Source organism: Myiozetetes cayanensis, unplaced genomic scaffold (genome assembly GCF_022539395.1).
Source record: "Myiozetetes cayanensis isolate MyiCay16 unplaced genomic scaffold, myiCay2020 scf26, whole genome shotgun sequence".
Lineage (NCBI taxonomy): Eukaryota > Metazoa > Chordata > Aves > Passeriformes > Tyrannidae > Myiozetetes > Myiozetetes cayanensis.
This window is the reverse complement of record NW_026087477.1, coordinates 2113145-2135411: the sequence shown is the minus strand read 5'-3', so window position 1 is coordinate 2135411 and position 22267 is coordinate 2113145. Positions and strand designations below refer to the sequence as shown.

Genomic DNA, 22267 nt, shown 5'->3' with positions numbered 1-22267 from the left:
GGACACTTCCAGGGATCCAGGGGCAGCCACAGCTTCTCTGCCCAACCTGGGCCTCCCCACCCTCACATCTTCCCAAGACCTGCTTCAAACCTGCCTTATTTCAGTTTGATTCAGTGGCTTAAAAGACAGAGAACACGATGGCCAAAAAACCAAATTAAAACCAACTTGAAGAACGAAACAAAGACCTCTCCTTGCTGTGCCTTCACCCATCCACCTTCCCAGCTGTGCCCTGCTCCCAGCTGGAGCTGCAGTCCAGCAGGAAGCACCACAGTGATGGAAGCACTGGAGCTCTGCTGGTCACAAAGGAGCCAACAGAGCACCACAGGGATGGAGTTTGGTGACCCACAGGCCATTGTCAGGACCTTGGATCTTGGAACTCTCTCATCTTTCCCTGCTATTGCTAAACTGGATAAGGCAGTGATAGGTGGAATCTTCTCTACTTGGAGCACTGAGATGTCCATTATCTGTACAACACAGCATCAAGAAGCATCCCTGTGATCCAGAAGATCCAGGACTGCCTGTCCTCACCTGACAGTCCACAGGCAAGAGCATCTTCCCTTTCTCCTCACAATACTCACAGAACCACAGAATGGTTTGGGTTGGAAGGGATTCCTAAAGATCACCCAGTTCCAACCCCCTGCCATGGGCAGAGACACCTTCCACCAAACCAGGTTGCTCCAAGTGCATCCAGCCTGGCTTTGAAATTCAGAGACACTTTTAAATACAACAAAAAAAGCTGGGATTACCTTGCCAACCAAAGAGGAAAACCCCACGTACAGAGAAGATCGTTTGCCAGAGGAGCAGGCTCGAGCCTTCTCCTCTCCCAGGGTGGATTCCTTTGGCCGAGTTCTGCGCTTCTGAACCCCACACACACATTTATTTCCCTGCCTCAGCACAGCTGAGCCTCTCTGAGCACTTTTGAGGCACTTCACTCTTCCAACAGCCACCACTTTCCTCCTCAGAACCCCTGCACTCATGCCCTGGTGCTTGGAAAAGGCCCAAGGCCTCTCCTTCAGCAAAGTGCCAAGAAGCCAATGAAGATAAAAGTGTCCAGGCATAACCCACACCTCTCCCATGTGGCTCCTCTGACCGCTCTGCACAAGAATTGGGCAGTTCCTGGCAGGTCCAAGCCCGAAAAGCGGCACCTCGGCGCTACCGAAGGGTCCTGCACAAGCACCACGCGATGACAAATCGCTGCCTGCATATCAGTTGGATTCTCTGAGAAGCTCCCAAACCCTGACGGGTTAAAAAGCGGCTCCAAGCGTGAATCAGAGCCCCGGTGGTAGGAGATCATCGATACAAGGGATTATGCAGATTTAAGAAATACCCTCGGCACCCGAAAGTTTTCAGAATGCAAGCGACGTCAACCCTGAAAACAAGAGGCACTGCATCATGATGGCAGGAGGGACAAAGCCAGGGGGGTTTTAGGGACAAAAAAAGATTGTTTTAATAGGAGAGAAGCATCAGTCATTGAGTCTTACTTCATTCAGACTTTCTATCCAACCCATCCATCTTCGGTGCCAAGAGATGACAGGACCACCTCACTTTTCCCCCCCGGCCTAAGTGTATCAATAATGCCCATTTCTACCCCAAACAAATGACTCCCCAGAATGGCCCTTTTCCCTAAACTGGCTTGCCAAGCCCCACAAATGCCTCACTACCTGCTATGATGGTCAACTTGGCTCCAACGGGGCCCCCTCCAGAGGTGGCCACCGACGGGTGGAGCCTTCCCCAATCCTCTTGCCCAAGAGCCACTTTGTCCTTCACGGTCGGGAAGAGGGGACCGGGCAGGGGGGGTGGCCGAGCCAGAGAGGGCCACAACCCCCGAAGGGGCACGAACACAGGGGAATTCAAAGCCCCCCTGCCCTCCTGAACGCCTCTGGGGGCATTATCTGGGAACAAAAGTCCCCGAGGCGGGCGGGCTCTGCATCACTGCTCTCTCTGTTCCACCACCTGCTCGGCGTCCGCCCGCGGAGCCGCCGCGCTCCCTTCGCGCCGCGCCTGCAGAAGCCAACGGGAGCACAATGGGCCCCACCGGCCCAGGGTCAGGCCTGGCTTTCTTCCTCGCCCCCGTCCCACCAGCCCTTTTCACCTCCACCATCTCCAGGAGCGCTCAATAAGGAGGTGGCTTCGAGAGAGGAGAGGAGGAGGAGGAGGAGGGAAATATAGGTCTCTGGCGTAAATCACTGACGCCGTTTCCCCTCCTCTCCCCTTCCCTTAAGACCTGATGGTCTTCAGTCACACATCTTAAAAGAAAAACAAAAAACAAAAACACAAAGACTTACTTGTCTCAAGTCGATGAAGGCCAACTGCAGCGTGTCCCCTTGGAACCCAGGCACTGGGCCGGATCTGGCAAACTCTGTGGGAAAGAAAAGAGGATAAAAAGCGCCTTTAACTAACCATGGACAGGGAGATTGGCAGACGGATGACAGGGAAGACAAGAGAGGCTGGGGGAGAGGAGGACCGCGCTTCTAAGGAGTCATGTCTCCCTCCCTTCAGCGTCTTTGTTCGCCCTTCAAAATTCGTGTCATCAAAACACCATTAATTCCACCGTCCTGACAGCAAGGAAACTGTACTAATTCGACCTGAAATTTATTCCCATGAGCCGCACTGGGCTCCAGAGTATTTGTTTTGTGAACGGACAAACAACTCGCCCAGAAGAAAGGGGGGGGGCATGGGGGGGTGGAAAAGTTTTTCCTCTCGACACAATAAAATCTTCAGCTGTGAAAACTCCTTTCAGTTCCGAAAGCTATTTATATTTTAGGGCGCTGAAGGAATTTTCTAATTTCACGCCTGTCACCGGGCCCCATAAGCATTCATCAAAAAAATATGCCCGGCAGCCCCATTAATTATTGGGCAGCGGATCATTTGCATTATCTGGTGGCGGCGCGGTCCGGCCACCCCCCTGAACGGGGAGAACCGTTGGGTGGCACGTTGGTCCCTGGTGGATGAAGACATCTGACAGCTGAACAACCTCGGCGAGGATATTTCCAAGGGCCGCGTTCATCTCCTCCCCCGGTGTAACCTGGCCAAAGTTTCATACTCCGGTCATTCATTTTTCTCCTAATCCATCCTTTAAGCCCAAAACCCAAATGAATGGAGCCGTGCTGGAGGACCTCGGTCCTTCCACGGCGTCTGAACGGCCTCTCGTACCCCAGGGCGCCTTTTGAGGTTGGTTTTGCCCGACTTCACTTCGTTTTCACCCTCTTCGGTTACAGCTTCATCTCCTCTCTCCTCCTTCCAGCGCCCAGGGGGCCTAATCTGTGGAGCCACGACTCGCCAAAGGCTCCAGAGGGAGCATCTGCCCTCGGCTTCACACCCAGAATGAGACATTTTCTCCAGCGACAAGGAAGAAGGGAAAGGAAAATACACACACCAGCACACAGGTTTTACACTTCTGTGGCCAGTTACGGCCCAGCTATCCTGTTTTTTCACTCCACAGCTCCTAAAGCTCCACAAGGATGAGGATTAAGGATGGCTCGACTATAAGGAAGGAGGATTTTGCCTTTTGTCGCTAATCAGAGGGACTAATGGACAAGGTCACTTCACGCCAGATGGTCTTCTCCTTGTACGCCTCTCCTTCCAAAAACCTATCAAGCAAATGCCACAAAACAAGGAAAATAAATCATCACATTCCTATTTTGAAAGAATTCCTAGAGCAGCCCCATCCCAGGAGCAGCCCCACGGCTCTAATGAGAAGAGATTAATGAATTAGACACCAGGATTCAGCCCTGCTCCTGAACTGCCTTATTTCTGGGAAGTAAAGGAGGGTTATTTGTCAACTTTCTTGCTCCACCTTCCATTAAAACCTTGGGATGGAGAACATCCTTCAACACAGACACAGGTACCTCCAGGGGCACTGTGGCCACTTCTCAGGCACCCACAGCTCTGCTTCTTAATAGTCTCAGATGCCAGAAGAGCTTTGAGATTGAAGCCATCGCTCATCTTTGCGGCGATCACTCAAGTGAGAACTGCTGCAGGACAACAGCAAGCACGCCTGCAAAGCCATCACTCTGATCCCACACTGCTACTCCAGAGGAATAATGAAAAAGTACAAAGAGAAATTAGGGATGTGAGCGCTCCCATCTAGGGCTTGGGTAGGAAAAGCACAAATCAGAGCCAGGAGGAACCATCCATGGTTGGGCCTACAGAATTCTGCACAGGATGGGACTGGACAGAGATTATTGGGAAGGAATTCCTGGCTCTAAAGGGTGGGGAGGCCCTGGCACAGGTTGCCCAGAGAAGCTGTGGCTGCTCCTGGATCCCTGGAAGTGTCCAAGGCCAGGTTGGAGCCACCTGGGCTAGTGGAAGGTGTCCCTGTCCATGGCAAGGAGTTGGAATGAGATGATCTTTCAGCTCCCTTCCAACCCAATCCATTCCATGATTCCATGAGATCAGAGCTGTTCAGCTTCCAGCCAGTTTCACTGCCCAGTCCTGCAATATTCAGGACAAAGGGAGTTTACATTTATCCCTCAGAAAACTGGTTTAATTAATTCTGACTATGAAGGCATTTTAATGTATGTTAGCTGTAAAATTTGCCTGCAGCTTTGCCCGAGCCAGCACACACACAAGGGAGGACTAACCCAAGCCTTCTGCCTCTGATCTGCAAGGGATAAATCATCTTCACACAATCCCTCTGCACCCCACTGTCTCATCTGGAAAAATTATCCCCAAAGCCACATCAAACCTAACCCAGCCCCACTTCGGAAAAGCACGTACCTGAGAAGCTAAAAACATTTAGATGTGAGAAGTAGCGTTGGAGCATCTTCTCAAGGGATGAAACCCCCTTGGGTGGCTCAGACATCCCTGGGTTGAGTCCCCAGTCCCAATGTCCTACCCTCCAAGGATGGGGTCACATCATGTTCCTGATTACATCTGGAGGAACACTGGGAAGCAAACCCTGAAAGCACTGCAATGAAAGCGGGTTTCTATTTTGGATGAAGGGCTTTGCAGCTGGCAGGAATCTGGTGAGAGGCACACAGGGAGCTGTGAAATTTAAGATCCTCCCAAAAGCATGAACTTCAAGTCCTCGTGAGAAAGCGGCTGTGATTGGGAATGTCTTCACAACACCCGCGGATTTATCACTATTGTCATCTGCTCATGAGCAACCCAAGAGAGATTCCACCCCAAGATGTGGTTGCTCATTACAGCTCACCTCTCTTCCCACTGTCCCATCTCCTTGTTCCCAGCTGTGGCTGTCCCTGGATCCCTGGAAGTGCCCAAGGCCAGGCTGGATGGAGCAACCTGTGCTAGTGGAAGGTGTCCCTGCCCAAGGCAAGGGGTTGGAACTGGATGATCTTTAAGGTCCCTTCCAACCCAAACCACTCCACGATTCTAGGACTGACATCCAAGCAGTGCAATGAGCTGATATTACTGGTGTTAGAGGAGAAGGGAGATGGAGAACACGGCCCAGAGGCTCCAAGAAAGCCTCTCCAGCCCTTGGCTGGGAGGAGCCCGGGAAGGAATGAATGCAATGCTTCACCCCACGGCCGTACTTCTGTAATCACAGGTCACACTTTACATACCAATGCCACCAACTTATTTTGAGGGAGGAATGAACAAAGTCTTAAAGGGGGAAAAAAAAAAGAAAAAGAAAAAAAAAAGAAGAAACAAAGAAGAGAACGGAGCTTTAGGGCAGAGACACAGCCAGTTCTTCTTGGTTTTAATCTCTTCAACCAGATTTCAGGATAATTTTCTCGGAACAACCAAGCACAGTGCTGGCCTCAGTACTGTCGGATTCGTTTATTGTTCTGTCCTCACCACCAAGGCAAGTGGCAAACATAGCAAGCAACCCACAGTACAGCCCCTTGAGCAGAAAATCACAGGAGAATAGAGCAGATCAGTATGCGGCTGTTTGTACAAAGCATTTAGCCAGGCTAAAGGTTTGAGGGGTTTGTGTTCAGGCCAGAAAAGTAATGTCTTTGCAAGGTCTACAGGCTTGGGCCACCCAGGGCAGGTCACAGGGGGACTCCAACCTCTCTTCCAAAACATTTCACTGATGAAAGAATCAAGGCACAGGAACCGTTAAGCCCTTTACAATGGACAAAGAATAAAGAGTTCAAACGCCCACCAGAAAAAGAGACATCCACTGTAAGGGAATTCTGGACCTCCTTTGTGCCCACTCCCCCCGCCAAAACGCGGCTCTGCCCGCGGGGACGGGGCCTGGCACGTCCTGGCACTTCCAGGGGCACAGCTGGCGGCTCCATTCCTCAGAAACATCATTCCAGGGGAGTGCTGACACGATGCCCTCAGAATTCCCGACGGATCAGAGCCCCAGCAGATCCTGTGGAAGGGAACCTGGACCATCTGCTGGTGGTGAAGCTCTGGGGGGAAAACCACCTCAGTATTCCTCACGGAAAGGTGCAGGTCTCCAAGTCATCTTCCTTCTTAGGTAAACCCTTGGAAGGCTATCCTAGAAAAGCCAAGGGATGGGACCTCTTGTCCCTCATCCAGAGGCACAAAGGGACACCCTGAGGACACTGAAGCTGAAGGACAAATCTCTGTGTGGACTCTGGAGAAGCTTGTGAGGGGAAAAGAGGTGGGAGATGATGGGTAGGAACTGAGGCAAGAGGAACAGAGAGAAGGTCCCAGTTTCCACACTGAGCTTCTACTTCACCCAGTTTCCATACTGAGCTTGTCCTTCACCCACAGCATTCCCATACAACCCCACTTTGAAGCTGTTCCCCATTACAGACCGAATCACTAAATCTCATTCCCATCTGGGTAATTCCAGAGAGCTGTGGGAAGAGGGAGGAGTCACCCAAAATACCCTGAACTGGGTCAGATTACAGAAAAATTTCTCTCCCTCTCCATCATTTGCTTCTCTGATGGAACAAAGCTGAGCCTGGAGAGCTGGTACTGCAGAGAAACGAGGGGTCCCAGGGGCTCTGAGGACCTGCTGGCAGGGCTGAGGAGCACCCACAGCCCCAGGGAGGAACTCCTCAGTGGTGGACCATGAGATGTTTCCAAGGAGAAGAAAAGGAAGCTCTTCAGAAGAAACTGCCATGAAATCTGGCACACCATCCAGAGGACAGGCTTAAGAATCGACTTACAGATCTCCACAGGTTCCCAAATCCCCAGGCTGAGATGTACAATGGATGTCTCTTAGTTCTTCATTAAAATACTAGAAAAAGTGGACTGTGACCATCTCACACTGGCTCAAGAGGTTGTGGACTCCCCTGGATCCCTGGAAGTGTCCAAGGCCAGCTTGGAGCAACCTGGGCTAGTGGAAGGTGTCCCTGCCCATGGCAGGGGCTGGGATGAGATGATCTTTAAGGTCCCTTCCAACCCAAACCATTTTGGGATTCTAATCTGGGCTGCAAAGGTTGATGAGCATCAGTACTGTGTGTCCATGATGGGTGGGAATGGAAGGTGGTGCAGAGCTGAGGAACTGGGAACTCCTAAAATTCCTCAAACAAAATCAGGGGTGGACAGAGGCATCTCCTGACAGAGTTGCAAAGGACTGTGAGGACGGCGGAATGAATACCAGTTCATATCCTGGTAACAAAGTAGAACACAGAGAGGTGTTGGAGATGGACAATATCCCAAATCATAGAATTATGGAATGGTTTGGGTTGGAAGAGACCCGAGTGATCACCCAGTTCCAAACTCCTGCAATGAGCAGGGACACCTTCCACCAGCCCAGGTGGCTCCAACCTGGCCTTGGACACTTCCAGGGATCCAGAGGCAGCCACAGCTTCTCTGGGAAACTCATTCCAGTTCCTCACCACCCTCATAGGAAAGGATTTTCTTTCCAATAGCCCATCTAAATCTTCCCTTTTCTAGTGGGAAGCCATTCCCTGCGTCCTGTCCCTCCATGCCTTGTCCCCAGTCCCTCTCCAGCTCTCCTGGAGCCCCTTTAGGCCCTGCCAGGGGCTCTCAGGTCTCCCTGGAGCCTTCTCTTCTCCAGGGGAACCCCCCCAGCTCTCCCAGCCTGGCTCCAGAGCAGAGGGGTCTCACCCGAGGGAGGCAGAGAGGCAGAATCCCCTCCCTTGTCCATCAGTTCTTGCACCTCTGGTACCAAAGCTCAGCCTGATGCCAACAATCCAGGCAGCCCTTCCCTTTCCATGCTGATGAGACAGTAAATGAGGTTATAAATCAGGAAATATTTTACAAACCCACAAATCCTGGAGAATTAATTTACCAGTGTCTTCTTTTAAGCCTAACCCCCATCTTTTTCACCTCTATTATTGTTAATTGTGAAAATAAACCCATTTTCCTGAAATGTGTTTCATATCTGCTTCTAATATGCAGGAAAATATCATCACCACCTTCAAACTCTGCTTAATATACAAATAAGTCCTTCTATTAATTTGCCTCACCCCTCTCTTAATCAGGTTATTCCTCTGGCTTCACAAGAGACTTAAACAAAAGCCTGACAAAGTCCTACAGGATCAAAAACCTGCAGCCCCGTTCCCACATCACAGCACTCACTGGAAATGCTCCAAACAGCTCTGAAATCCTTTTTTAATATGATAAAATTAATAAACTACATAAGATTTGGGAATCGGGGGGGAGAGGAAGAAGATGGAGGAAGAGGCTTGAAGTCAAATATGGTATAATAAAGATGCTGAGATTCAAAGAGGGTATAATAAAAGATGCTGAGATTCACACCTGTGCTTTCAGATAAAATATTTTAAAAATCAACAAAAAAACCACCCAAGAAAAACCCAAATTGAAACATATTTTCTGAATGCAGCAGTTCACCCTAGGAATTGGTTCATCCCGAAATTAAAAACGTGAGCAATCGCTGCCCAAAAAGAGAAGCAAAATGACTCCTGGTGTCAGCAAAGACACCAGACATTTTTACTGCTGAAAGGGAAGAAAAAGGCTTAGTCTGGGTTGAGTGTCCCGGGACTGACAGTGATGGATTGGAAGATTCCAGCTCCGGAATCCGTCTCCATTCCCCACCCGCCACGGCACCGCGGGATGGGGGAACAGGTTGGAGTCCCAGGTTGGAGTCACCTGCTCCTGAGTGTGTGAGTGCTCCCAGTCTCGCCTCCAAAAACAACTGGAATTTGGGGAATTGTGCTTTTAGACCTGGAATTAGATGCCATCTGTTTCCCTTGCAGCAGGAGCTCTCAGGGAAGGGAAGAGACGCTGCCGAGTGATCCCAATGGGGCGGAAACTGCCGGGATCTGCGTGTTGTTTGCAGCCAAAACAGAAGGAATTATTGATGACAAATGGCCCCTATTATTTCCAGCTCCATCTCCTGTCCCTCTGCGGGCCACTGATTGGAATTCAGCTGCTCCCAAATTAGACGGGAGGAATTTGGGGCCGCTGAAAGAAAAATAAGGCCTTGCCTGTGTCATGACACGTGATGGAACTGCAGGATTGGGACATGATTCATTAACCAGGGGATCTTTCTCCCAGGTTATTTGGCTGAGCGCTGGAAAACTGCAAATGGACATTAAAAAATAAAAATATGCTCATTAGAAACATCAAAAATCTTACTGGGGGATGTTTCTGAGCACTGAATTTTAATCCCAGTGTTGGTGGGCACAGCTGAAGGAAAACACGGTCAGGAAAATGCTTGACACAGGGTGGAAAAGAGGTTTTGAGAGTGGGAAGAGCCAGGTGATGATGGAACCAACACAGGTGATGTCATTGAGTCATTTCCCATCCCTGGCAGTGTCCAGGGCCAGGTTGGACAGGGTTTGGAGCAACCTGGGCTGGTGGAAGGTGTCCCTGCCCGTGGCAGGGGGCTGGAATGGGATGTGTTTTAAATTCCCTCCCAACCCAAACCATTCCATGAGCAGCCACAGCTTCTCTGCCCAACCTGTGCCAGGGCCTCCCCACCCTCACACCCAACAATTCCTTCCCAATATCCCATCTATCCCTGCCCTCTGGCAGTGGGAAGCCATTCCCTGCGTCCTGTCCCTCCATGCCTTGTCCCCAGTCCCTCTCCAGCTCTCCTGGAGCCCCTTCAGGCCCTGCCAGGGGCTCTCAGGTCTCCCTGGAGCCTTCTCTTCTGCAGGGGAACCCCCCCGGCTCTCCCAGTCTGGCTCCAGAGTTTCTCAAAAAGAGTCATAAATAAACTCCTGCACTTGAGTCCCTCCTATTTTCCAAACTACTCCACCCCAGAAAGCAGGGATGGTGTGGAGAGCACCAACACAGCGACACAGAGGAAAAGGAAGAGCCAAACTTGGACCTGCCAGAATCTTCTGGGTTTCCTCTGCCCCCAGGACGCTCCCACGAGCGATCCCCGAGCGATCCCAGCGAGCTCCGCGGGGCGTTCCCCTTTCCCAGCCGGGCACCCCTGGCAATCCCAGGGCACGGAGGGGCGAGGCAGGGGGGAAGGGGGTGACTGGGCACTCACGTTCACACTCCTCCACGTCCAGGTTGAACTGCTGCAGGGCCCCCAGCGTGAGCTGCCTCACCTCGGCCTCCAGCAGCAGCTGCAGCAGCGACGTCGAGAGGTGCTTGCAGGCGGACATGCAGGCGGTCTGGGCCACCTTCCCCTGCAAGGAAAAGGGACACCTGGTGAGGCCCTGGAACCACGGGGAAAAAAATTCCCTGGACAGTTTGGTGAAGTCGGGAGGAGAGCAGGGCACAAAGTACATTTAGCACAAGCACACGGAACAGGTGTTACAATCTTATAGTACCGGCTAATTAGCATTATAGCACTGGCTAATTAGCTTATCTAACCATCACCTCGTGGCCCAAAAACTGTTCATCTCCCAGGGTGCCCTCAGGCTCTCCTGTTAGACACCAGAGCAGGGGTTCTTGGGTCAGAACCACCTTGTGGGGAGTGTGTGTGTGTGTGTGGAGGGAGAAAGGATGGGTGGAACCTCACGGTCACAGAACACAACACAGTCCTGCATCCCCCGAGCCAGCTCAGACTGGGACAGTGAGGACACTGCCCTGGAACACCCCACAGTTCATAGGGACAGTGAGGACACTGCCCTAGAACACCCCACAGCTCCTGCAGCCCCTCACCCAGCTCAGACTGGCAGGGACAGTGGGGACTGCCCCTCACCCTGGCCTGGAGCCCCAGAGTGGCCGGTGGGTCCCAGACCCCTCCTGGGGGGTGGCCAGAGGGACCAGAGCAGATCAAACCAAGGCCCAGCTCTGCCCCCTGTGCTGGCCCTGCCATAGAACTTGAGAGCTGCTTTTCTACGAGGTCCCAGTGGCAGCTCCAGGATCTGCCTCTCCCTCTTTCTCCTTCTCTCTTCTTGCTCCCTCTGCTCCTCTTCCTCTGCCCCTTTCTTGATGCTCTGGGTGGCTTTGGGAGCTGCAGGGGTTGGATTTTGACTCAGGTGTTGTGGATTAGTCTGTGCTGGGTTGATATTGTGGTGGAACACTCTGTCCAGCTTGTGTGGTGCCCTTTTTGAACTTTGGCCAAGTTCCCTTATTTTCTCCCCAAAATTAATAAAGAAATCCCTTGGGAACAAGCCCGTGGCTTATTCTCTTAACACTTTCTGAAGGTGTTAAAGAATCCTGTATCTCTACATTTAAGTAAAACTCCTAGCCAATCCCATGAGCCAGAAGCTCCTGGGTCCAGAGCTCTACCCCTCCCCTAGGCACAACTCCCTGAATGGGGTTGGTGCTCCCAAAAACCACACTCCTTCATCCTTCCTTCATCTTCATCATCCCTCTGTGCCCTGCTTGGCCCTTCTTCAAGGACCCTGGGCCTCCTCCAATAGTTTAGTCTGAAGTTCCATCAAGCACTGTGTGTATGATGTGAGGTGCATCTCCCACAGGCTGGATGTTCTTGCTCAAGTCTCCCCTTGAGAAAGAACATTAAACAGAGTTTCAAGAATCTGGCACAAGGGGTGACAAGTGATGATTAGTTATAAAGCGTTAGAAGCTAAATTAAAATCTATGTCCTAGGATCTTAAGGCATCAACTAGCCTGGATCATCAGTGCAACACTCCTGTCCTGCAATCCCACCAGGTGCCTGAGAGCACTGTCCAAAATCCAACAGGAACTTCTTTGGACAACTCCAGCCTCCTGAGTGTGTCCCACCTTCACACAGTGCTCAACCTCACAACCCCCTTCTTCAAAGGGAATCACCTCCCAGGACTCCCCAGCACCACCAGCAGGGTTAGACCTTGTCAGGTGCAACCTGTCTGGGAGCAGCTCAAATCCAGGAGAACCTCGGGGTGTTTGCAGCTCTAAGCACCCTCATCACGTCCTGAGCTGGCAAAGACAACACCCCTTTTATTACCGTGGAATCATGGAAGGGGTTGGGGTTGGAAGGGATTTTAAAGGTCATCTCATTTCCCCTGCCCTGGGCAGGGACACCTTCCACCAGCCCAGGTTGCTCCAAGCCCTGTCCAACCCACCCTTGGACACGTCCAGGGACAGAACAGCCACAGCTTCGTTCTCTTTTTGGCAGGTACGGTTTCCACAGCTCTGCACCACATATTCAACCCCTAAAAAAGGGGAAATCCTTTGGCACAAGAGCAGATTTCCACACAAAGCCTCAGGAGTGACCCCGATGTCTGCGTGTGCAGCCCCACGGCCACACCGGTGCATCACGGTGCTCCCCTGACAGCAGCTCCAGCAGGAGATTATGTCCTCAAACACACACAAAAGCCCTTTTAACACGCTCTCCTGAACCCAAGGCGTGGCTTGGGACATCTCACCCGCTCTTACAGGCGCTTCACAAGTCGTGTTTAAACTGGGATTAAAGTTTACACCGCGTTTCCAGCTCAGCATCACCGGTTTCGTTACCACGGCACGGAGAGATGAGCAAACCTTTGATGCGTGTGCTGGGAAGCATTTGATTTGCTTTTTTACCAGCTCTGCAAAGTTCTTTTGGGTCTTCAGGCCACATCCATCTTCAGCAGGAGGGGAAAAAAATGCATTTTTCATTCAAAAAAAAAAAAAAGAAGAGCCAGGCGGTGAATTATTGAGCAGGGTCCTCCATCTCGGCTGCTCCCAGCCCGTTCCCAGGCTCGGGAACGTTCATCACTCACCTCCAAACAAACACCTGCACTAAAATGAAGATGAAGCACAGCAACCATAAAGTTTAGCGGAGCCCTGGGTTGGTTGGTTGTTGTTTGTTTTTTTTTTCCTTTTGCTTTTCGTCGTTTATTTGTGCTTTTCTGACACATTTGGTTATTTAAACCACGGCTCGTGCCAATTCCTCATCCCCGAGCGCGGCGGGGAGCACGACGCGGCCCCAGCGTGATTTTTCTTCATTACTTCCAACAGACACTCGAGTTTTTTGCTGGGGCTGAGTGGCTTTTAGAGAATCACAGAATATCGTGAGCTGGAAGGGACTCTCAGGGATCAAATCCACCCCCTGGCCCTGCCCAGACACCCCAACAATCCCACCCTCTCCCCCGCTCACCAACCTCATCGTAACCTGCAGCTTCTGTGCGAGGGGCAGCTCCAATCTCTGCTCTCTGTGCCCACTGACAGTTAATAAGTTAATAAGTTAACAAGTCCAACACGGGGAAGGTGAGATGGGAAAAGGAATTTGATCATCAGGGCCTGACAGCACCAGGACTCTCTGAGTCTTCACCACCCAAGTGGCACCTCGGGACCCTCTTTGTGAGTATTTTTTACCACAACTTGTTGCAGAGATGGCAAAGGGGGCAGAGCCACCAAGGCCAGGACCAGCTTCTGGCTCAGCCTTCCCTCCTCCTTCCTTTTCCACACAGGATTTGCTCAGGCCCCAAAATTTTTTGCAGGTAAAAATGTGCATTTCACCTTTGAAACCTGGAAGCTGAATCTTCTTGGGCCAACTGAGAAGATGATCTTTGTTTTCTATTATTCTTAAAGTTTAAACACTTAAAAGTCTTTTTTCTTTAAAAAAAACCCCTCAGTGTTTCCTCTTAAAGAATGCAGAGATGCCTGACAGTTTAAATCCAATATTCGAAAGGCAAAAGTATATAAAGGTATTTTTTCCCACATTTTCAGCATTAATCCATTTTTTAAAAAATATTTACTATCAGAGACCTTGCAGATGCCACAGGGCTTTCAATCACTGTATTAAATGTCTGCTCAGAGAAAGGAAAGCACCACCAGGGATGACCAGCATCTCCTGCCCTGGGCACCAAGATTTAAAACCCTTCCAGGATTTATGGTTTTCCCTCCTTATAAATAAGACTGAACCCAATCCTTTCCTGCCTCATCCCTGTGCTCGGCACAACCAAAGCCCACTTAAAGCAGCTCCTGATAAAATCGGCAGCGCCTTCTGAACATCAATTTTAGACTTTTTTTCCCTCAGAAATAGAGTGGGAAATGTGCTTGATAAGCAGCTGCTGTTGACAGGAGGCAAACCAGCACCCCGACACTGATATATCACCACTAACAAGCTGCTGCTGCCGCGAGTTGTTTGTATTCCCACCTGGAATGGTTCGAGCTGGCAGGAATCAAGCACATCCTCACATCACAGCACGTCCATCTTGGCTCTTTGGAAGTTATTTAGGATGGATTTTTCACTTCATAGTGATGCTTTTTGCTTCCTCCCCCCCCACCCCCAAGTTCATTTTTCAGGCAGAGGAGCCCGGACTCGCCCGCCCGGCACGGGACACGCGGAGCCGAGCGGGTGATGGACGTGTTTTCCAGCAGCCTCACCCCCCTCCCGAAATCATTAACCGCCCCACCCAGGGCGGTGGTGTCGGGACATGTGTCTTGGAACAGAGGTGGAGCAGGAGCAGGATCCCTGCGATGCAATCCCGGCCGCCGGAGCTCCCCGACAGCCCCAGGCTCAGAGGAGCCGCCGCGCTCAGCTCAGCCGGGACGGCTCCGACCTCGTGCCAATCACCCTGATGGTTTTTGGGGAGCGCGTGGCGGAACAGGGGCACTCCCAAAGGCTCTCCCTGTGCCAGCCCTGAGCAATCAGGGAGTTACATCCTGATCCTGCTCCCCAGAGTGGCTCCAAACCAGCCCAGTCCCTGCGCCGCAGAAACAGCTCGGCTGAACAGAGCGGGGCCTCCAGCCCGGGAACAACTTGTGTGTCACAGAGTCACAGAATATCCTGAGCTGGAAGGGACACACAAGGACCACCCAGTCCAACCCTCAGCCCTGCACAGACCCAGCCCCAAGAATCCCACACTGTGCCCCAGAGGATCATCCCAACCCTCCTGGAGCTCTGGCAGCCTTGGGGCTGTGCCCACTGCCCTGGGGAGCCTGGGCAGTGCCAACCACCCTCTGGGGGAAGAACCTGTTCCTAAAATCCAGCCTAACCCTACCCTGACCCAGCTCCAGCCCTTCCCTGGGGGCTGTCCCTGGTCCCCCCAGAGCAGAGCTCAGTCCTGCCCCTCCTCTGCCCCTCACAAGGATGTTGAAGACCCCAGTGAGGTCTCCCCTCAATCACAGAATTACATCCTGACCCTGCTCCCAGCTTGGCTCCAAACCAGCTCCATCCCTGCCTGCATTTCAGAAACAACCTGACTGAGCACTGTGGCCCCTCCAGCTCAGGAACAATTTGCCTAAAATCCCAGATGAGATTTGGAGACGGAGGCAAAGGAGGAGGAGTTGCAAGCACAACCTGAAATCTCTTCAGAGAACAGGAACATCAACACCACAAAGTCACCAATTGTTGCTCATTTACCAACTTCACAGAACCCCAGAATGTGCAGAGCTGGAAGGGACCCACCAGGATCATCCAGTCCAACTCCAGGCTCTGCACAGGCCCATCCCCAAGAGTCCCACCCTGTGCCCCAGAGGATCATCCAAACCCTCCTTGAACCTGACAGAAAACCAAAGAGCTTCAAATCCCTCACAGCAATTCCAGAGACAGCTCTGAGGGTCCACTTGTTTATTTAAGAGCTCTGCAAATCCCAATAAAAATGACCTGGATTTGAACAGGGCTCAGGGGTGAAAGTTGATTGATGGCCAAGACACCCAAGCACCTGCTTTCAGTTCAAATAGAGGAATTCTGAGCATTATTATCAAAGCAGAATCCATGGATTTAGGGTTAGGTTTGTTTTTTAATTTAAGATTATGGTTTGTTTTGTGACTCAAATCAGTTTGCAACCACATTTCCGGCAAGGAATCCCTCTGTCCATGGCTTCTGGTGGAAGCTCTTTGCCACTGCTGTTCCCATGACACCTTGGAAAAGACTTCCAAGACCATCCAGTTCCCCCTGTGCCCCATCCCCACCTTGTCCCCAGCCCAGAGCACTGAGTGCCACGGCCAGGCCTTCCCTGGACACCTCCAGGGCTGGGCACTCCAAACCTCCCTGGGCAGCCCCTGCCAGTGCCAATGCCCATGGGCTACCCTCCCTGGACCACCCGCCACGGGGCCCACCAAGTCAACCTTCCCTGAGGAGATCACCCCTGAATCATCTGTTTTCATCTGTATTTGACCCTTGGGCAGCAGCTGGAAACCCCTGGATTCCCAGGAGGATGGGATGGACCACAGGGAAGGCCTGGAGCCAGCCCTGCTCCCGGGATTTGTTTGAAAACAGCCAATCTGTTCCCAATTAGGGGGAGGAAACGCCGAAAGGCTGCCTTGTTAATTAAGGGACTTGCTATCAAAGGACTCATTAAAAGCTACTGAAATGGAAGGGTTGTTAAAATAAACATCCATTAATCTTAACCTGCAAGCAGGAATAAGCTGCCACTTCCCACCACCCTGCAGGAGCACCTCTGGCTTTCATGGAATCGTGGAATGGTTTGGTTGGAAAAGACCTTAAAGATCATCTCATTCCAACCCCCAGCCATGGGCAGGGACACCTTCCACCAGCCCAGGTTGCTCCAACCTGACCTTGGACACTTCCAGGGATCCAGGGGCAGCCACAGCTTCTCTGCCCAACCTGTGCCAGGGCCTCACCAAAAAATGCAAATTCCTCAACATTAAATGCCCACTTTTCTATAATCGGGTGGATTTTGCAGGAGATGGAAAGGTGGTGGTGTAATAACAAGGAATTGTTTGGTGGCACCAACCCGAGAGGAATCCCGGCGGATCCTCCCTGTGTGGGCACTTCAGACCCTGCAGACCTCCCAGGTCTCACCTCCTGCTCCAGATGCCTCTGGATCCTCTTGCTGCCCACACCACAGCCCCAAATCCACGGGCAAATCCAGCAAATCAGCTCTGGCAACTCCCGAGTGGAAATTTGGCTTGTCCGTGTCATCCTGATTTGCCTTTTTTTTTTTTTTTTAAACCAACTGTTCTGCAGTCACTGAAAACGGCAAAAAAAAAACCCCAAAGCATCACCCAGATACATTAACACTTCCCAACCACTCCAACCCAAATGTACAACAAGCGCTTGTACATTTATAAACGTTTTTAAGAGGTTTACTTTAGAAATAAACCCCTCATTAATTGCCCAGAAACCCACTTGCAATTGGACAAAGTAGGGTTTTTGTGGAGGTTTTTTGTTGTTTCCTCTTTTTTTTTTTTTTCTGGTTTGTTTTGGGGTTTTTTGGCTTTGTTTTAGCTAAAAACAAACAAACAAACAAACACCACCAAACACACAAAACCAAATTAAAAATTCTCCAAAAAAAACACCCCAACCCAAAAGCTGTGGGTCTGCACTCGGTATCTTGCAAACAGATGTGTCTCCAGGAGAAAGGACCAAGTGAGAGCCCTGAGCAGAAAAAATGATCAAAGGAGACCCAGCCTGGTAGGTGGGTCGATGCCCATCTGAAGGCTGGAGCTCAGCTGGCATCAGTGAGCACTTTGGCCACCAGGGCAGGTATCAAGAGAGCAACTCTTAATCAATTAATTCTATTTATTCTGCCTTAACACCCTTATTAAGAAGAAGAAATGCCCTTTTCCTCCCCAGACTGTGCTATGGAGAGAGGACAAGAGGAGAGAAGCTCCTGGTTTCCAGCAGGGAATGTGCTCTGGGCTGAGCTATCTCTGTGTTCCACTGCCCCATGTGGGACACGAGAGGCGAGTGATGTGTGAACATCAACAGTCACTGACTGATTTCAGCCACTGCCAAGCTCCAGATTCCACCTCTGGCCCCATGAAGTCACCCCAGGAGCTGAACAGTGAGGCCACTGTGCGGATTTACGGGCTTGGAAAAGGCACCTGGTGCCAAGTTACAAGTTGACCTTCACGTGGTTTTCGAAATTTGCCAAGGAAAAGAAGGAGAAAACCTTCCAGCCAACACGGGAAGGTTGGCCAGGAGCAACGTTTGAGGGCCAGGGCTCCTGAGCACACAGCAGTGCCTGCTGGGGAAAGGGATGATCCTCAGCCTTGGACCCTGGATGCTCCTCAGTTTTGGACCCACAGGATGTTCATCAGCCTTGAATCCCTGGGATGCTCCTCAGCTTTGGACTCATGGGATGATCCTCAGCCTTTGACCCTTGGGATGTTCCTCAGCCTTGAACCCCCTGGATGCTCCTCAGCCTCAGACTCATGGGATGTTCCTCAGCCTTGAATCCCCAGGATGCTCCTCAGTTTTGGACTCACAGGATGTTCCTCAGCCTTGAACCCCCTGGATGCTCCTCAGCCTCAGAGCACTGGGATTATCCTCACCTTGGACCCACGGGATGCTCCTCAGCATTTCCCAGGAATAAAAAAAAAATCACCAATTTTTTGAAACCAATTTTCCCCATTGTAGCGTTTTCTGAGAGAAACTGGGAATTTTGGACCTCTGCTGACTTTGAGCATCCCAATCACACCGTCAGTGGATCCAGACACAACCTCCCACCACCGAGACATCTCAGGCTCACCACAGAAAACCTAAAAGAGCAGCAGTGCCAACAAACACAGCTCCAAGTGGAATTTGCCTCCTGCAAAGCCCCACTCCCCTGGAAAGCTGAAGAGCCCAAAGAGCAGCTCCAACCAACCTGGAAGGCCACCATCCCTTGTCTGAGAGGGGATGGCTTTCAGGATCCAGGGAAAGCTGAGCACGAGCCCATGTTTCAGTGGCTGCTTTCCAGAGGTATTTTAAAAAAAAAAAAAATCTGCTGCCAGGAGTAAACATTTACCACTTCTCTGCTATTTTGGGGATTAAAGGGAGCTCCCAACAGAAGCAGCGAGAGACCAGGCAGATAAAAAAAGGGGAAAGGAGGGAGGATAAAAAAGCAAATACGGCAATTATCCAGCGCCACAAAAAACAAACCAGCCCCATACAAACCCCCCTCACATTCCAATAAAAGAGGGGGGGAAAAAAAACCCACCCTGGCCGTGTCCAAGGTGCCCAAGGTCAACAGCTGGAGGCTGTTTTGGCTGGAGCTGGTGGGGAAATCACATCAGGGGCGATGGTCACAACCACAGGCAGATCTGCAAGGGGGGGTTGTAAAAAATGTATAATGTTGGTTTATTCAGTTTGGGGAGGGGGAGGTTTTTTTGGTCTTTAATACCAAATACCTTCCCCAGGGGGAGGTTTTTCCTACATCAGGGTGTCTTGGGCCTAAAAACTGCATCTGCTTACAAGCAAGAGCAACTACACCCCAAAGCACAGCCCAGGGAGTTTGTCACCACCTCAAACTGTGGGATCCAGGACACCAGAGGCTCTGGGACAAGGCCACGCTCAGGGACACAGGATTTGACTGCGTTGTCACAGTCAACAAGCCACAGCTACTTTATTATTTCTTTTTTTTTTTTTTTTTTTTAAATAGGAAAATAAATAAACAGGAGGAAGGGCAAGGGGTGGAGAAGGGAAGTCCCTCGGGATGCAGCTGTTACAGCCGAGCACAGGATCATTCCTCTGAACCTTCTGGAGCCACACAAACACCCAGCTGGGCAGAGACCCCCGCTTGGAGCTCCAGAGTTTGCAGCAAAGCTGGGAAGCTGCTCTGGGGGGTATTTTATATATGGACATCAGCAAGAAAAAAGCCCATGGAGAAGGAAGATTTCATGATCTGTGTCTTTTTTCCTTGCACAGAATCCAGAGGCAGGGCAGGATATTCTTAATTTCGTGGGTTTTAAGAGTCTAGAGCAGAGCACGTTGTGTGCCAGGGCTGGACAGTCCCTGTGTAGGAGCATCCAGTGCTGTCTGGTCACCTGGGATGCTCCAGAGATTTTGTGGAAGGAGCTTCACACCAGACACAGGAAGGTTAGGGATAGGACAGCACTATGCCTCGAGAAACTCTAGGAATTACAGCCCCTTTGTCCTTGGGAGCCACTGGATTTAACTGCAGACTCATTAATGACGTAACCACCTGATCCCAATGCTCCCACCAGGCTGGAAGCTCTGACTCTGGCACCAAAATCATGGAATCCTGGAATGGTTTGGGTTGGAAAGGACATGAAAGATCATCTCATTCCACCCCCTGCCATGGGCAGGGACACCTTCCACTAGCCCAGGTTGCTCCAACCTGGCCTGGGACACTTCCAGGGATGGGGAGTCCTCTCTGGACAACAGAAAAGGCAACAAAATCCCTTTCCAAATCTGCTGCCTTCTGCTTTCCATTCCACCACAATCACCCTCTTCTTTAAACAATAGAAGACCAAGAAGTCCCATCTACCCACTCTCCAAACACCCCATCTCTTGGAGCTGCCCAGGATGCCGTTTTGGGATTAAAATGGCACCGTGAGAGCAGGAAATCCACAATCCAGCAGGGAAGCAGCTCCCAAAACCCACACAACACCCAAAAAACATGGACAGAGCACATCATGACACCTCAAACCACCTCTCCTTCCCACAGAGGTGTCTCCACACTGTGGCTCAACCCCTCTGGCCCAGCAGCAGGAGGGGACCCTACTGTGAACTGCACCACTGGACAAACCTGGGGCTGCTGTTGGAAGCCTTCCCCTGAACTAAATATTAATTTTCCAACATTTCCAAGAGTTTCAGAGCAAAGACTGCAGGAAAACACAAGCAGCACACCAAGGAAGGATGGGGAGCCAGGGGTTTGGTCTATTCTCCCAAGGAACAAGGGACAGGGCAAGAGGAAATGGCCTCAAGTTGCACCAGGGGAGGTTTAGGTTGGATATTAAGGAAAATTTCTTCATGGAAAGTGCAGTCAGACTTTGGAACAGGCTGCCCAGGGAAGTGGTGGAGTCCACATCCCTGGGGGAATTTAAAGCCACGTGGATGTGGCACTTGGGGACAGGGGTCAGTGGTGGCCTTGGCAGTGCTGGGGAATGGTTGGACTGATGATCTCAGAGGGCTTTTCCAACCTCAGTGATTCTGTGATTCCACAGAATCCACACAAAATTCCCCTGTGATTCCACAGAATCACAGAATGGTTTGGTTGGAAAAGACCTTAAAGATCACCTCATTCCACCCCCTGCCATGGGCAGGGACACCTCTCACTAGCCCAGTTTGCTCCAAGCCCCTTCCAACCTGGCCTTGGACACTTCCAGGTATCCAGAGGCAGCCACAGCCGCTCTGGGCAGCCTGTGCTGGTGCCTCCCCACCCTCACAGACAATTCCTTCTCCCCTTTTCCAGTGGGAAGCCATTCCCCCTCGTCCTGTCCCTCTAGACCCTTACCCAAATCCCTTCCCACCATCCACCTAAATCCCCCCTCTTCCAGCCCGAAGCCACAACTGACACAAGAAACACGAAGCAACCCTAACTTTCTGGGGTCCTCTTTGTGTTTCCCAAAGCAAATCAAGGCTCTTCCCTGGTACCTGTGTCCACGATCCGGGACTTTCCCAGTTCCCTGATGCAAAGCAGACCCGTGGCCCGGCCGTGATCGGAGTGCGCGGCTCCGAACTGGAACGAGCGAGACACACCAGAAAAAAAAAAAAAAAAAGGGCATATTTCATCCTCCTCTTTTGTGGCTTTTATTTTCTTTTGTATTCACTTTGGGAATAACATTCTTTCCATTGGGAAGAGCCTGATTTTCCATTAAATACAAAGCAGCTGCCATTTTGGAAACAAAAAGTTGATTAAACACAGATTTTTTTTTTTTTTAATTATTATTCCCCTCCCCCCCCCCAACGTACAGAGAGCGAGAGCCACGTTTCTTTCAGCTGATTTATCGGGGCAAAGGCATCTGCCAACCATGGCAGCAGGAAGACTCGAAAGAGAGGGAACGGCATCATCTTTCCCGAATAATTTTACAATTACAATCTGACGTTCCATCAAAGGGGAAGGATCCCCAGGCCTGGAGCGCGGTGCCCGTCCCCTGAGACGCTGACTCCAGGGGCTCCTCACCCTTCACACACACAGGGATGCTCCAGATTCCCGATTTACGCAGATTCCCGCTCGTTGGGATGCCGAGGGGACGTCGGCATGACGCGCGGATGCCGGGTGGAAACGCAACCGGCACAGACACGACTGAAGGGCCAGATGTCGAGCAGGCAGGAGAAAAGGATGAGCTCCAAACACCAAAAAAATAAAAAACCAACCCCAAACCACCCACTCCATTTCCGCTCCGTGAGCCACCAGAGCTCCGTCCAGGAGGTTTCCAGCGTTCCAAGCAGGCCCTGACTCACGAGTGACCGACACATGGAACC

The 22267-nt window shown here is 51.3% G+C and overlaps 1 protein-coding gene across 4 annotated transcripts in view; it reads right to left on the bottom strand.

Annotated features, from left to right (window-relative positions):
• EXOC6B (exocyst complex component 6B) overlaps positions 1–22267 on the bottom strand; it is a 285301-nt gene that overhangs the window by 65749 nt on the left and 197285 nt on the right. For all 4 annotated transcript variants that reach the window (XM_050321037.1, XM_050321038.1, XM_050321039.1 and 1 more), the window contains 2 exons: positions 10319–10460; positions 2286–2359 (listed from right to left, as the gene is read on the bottom strand). In XM_050321037.1, coding sequence (XP_050176994.1) covers positions 2286–2359; positions 10319–10460 — 216 coding nt within the window. The remainder of the gene's footprint in view (positions 1–2285; positions 2360–10318; positions 10461–22267) is intronic.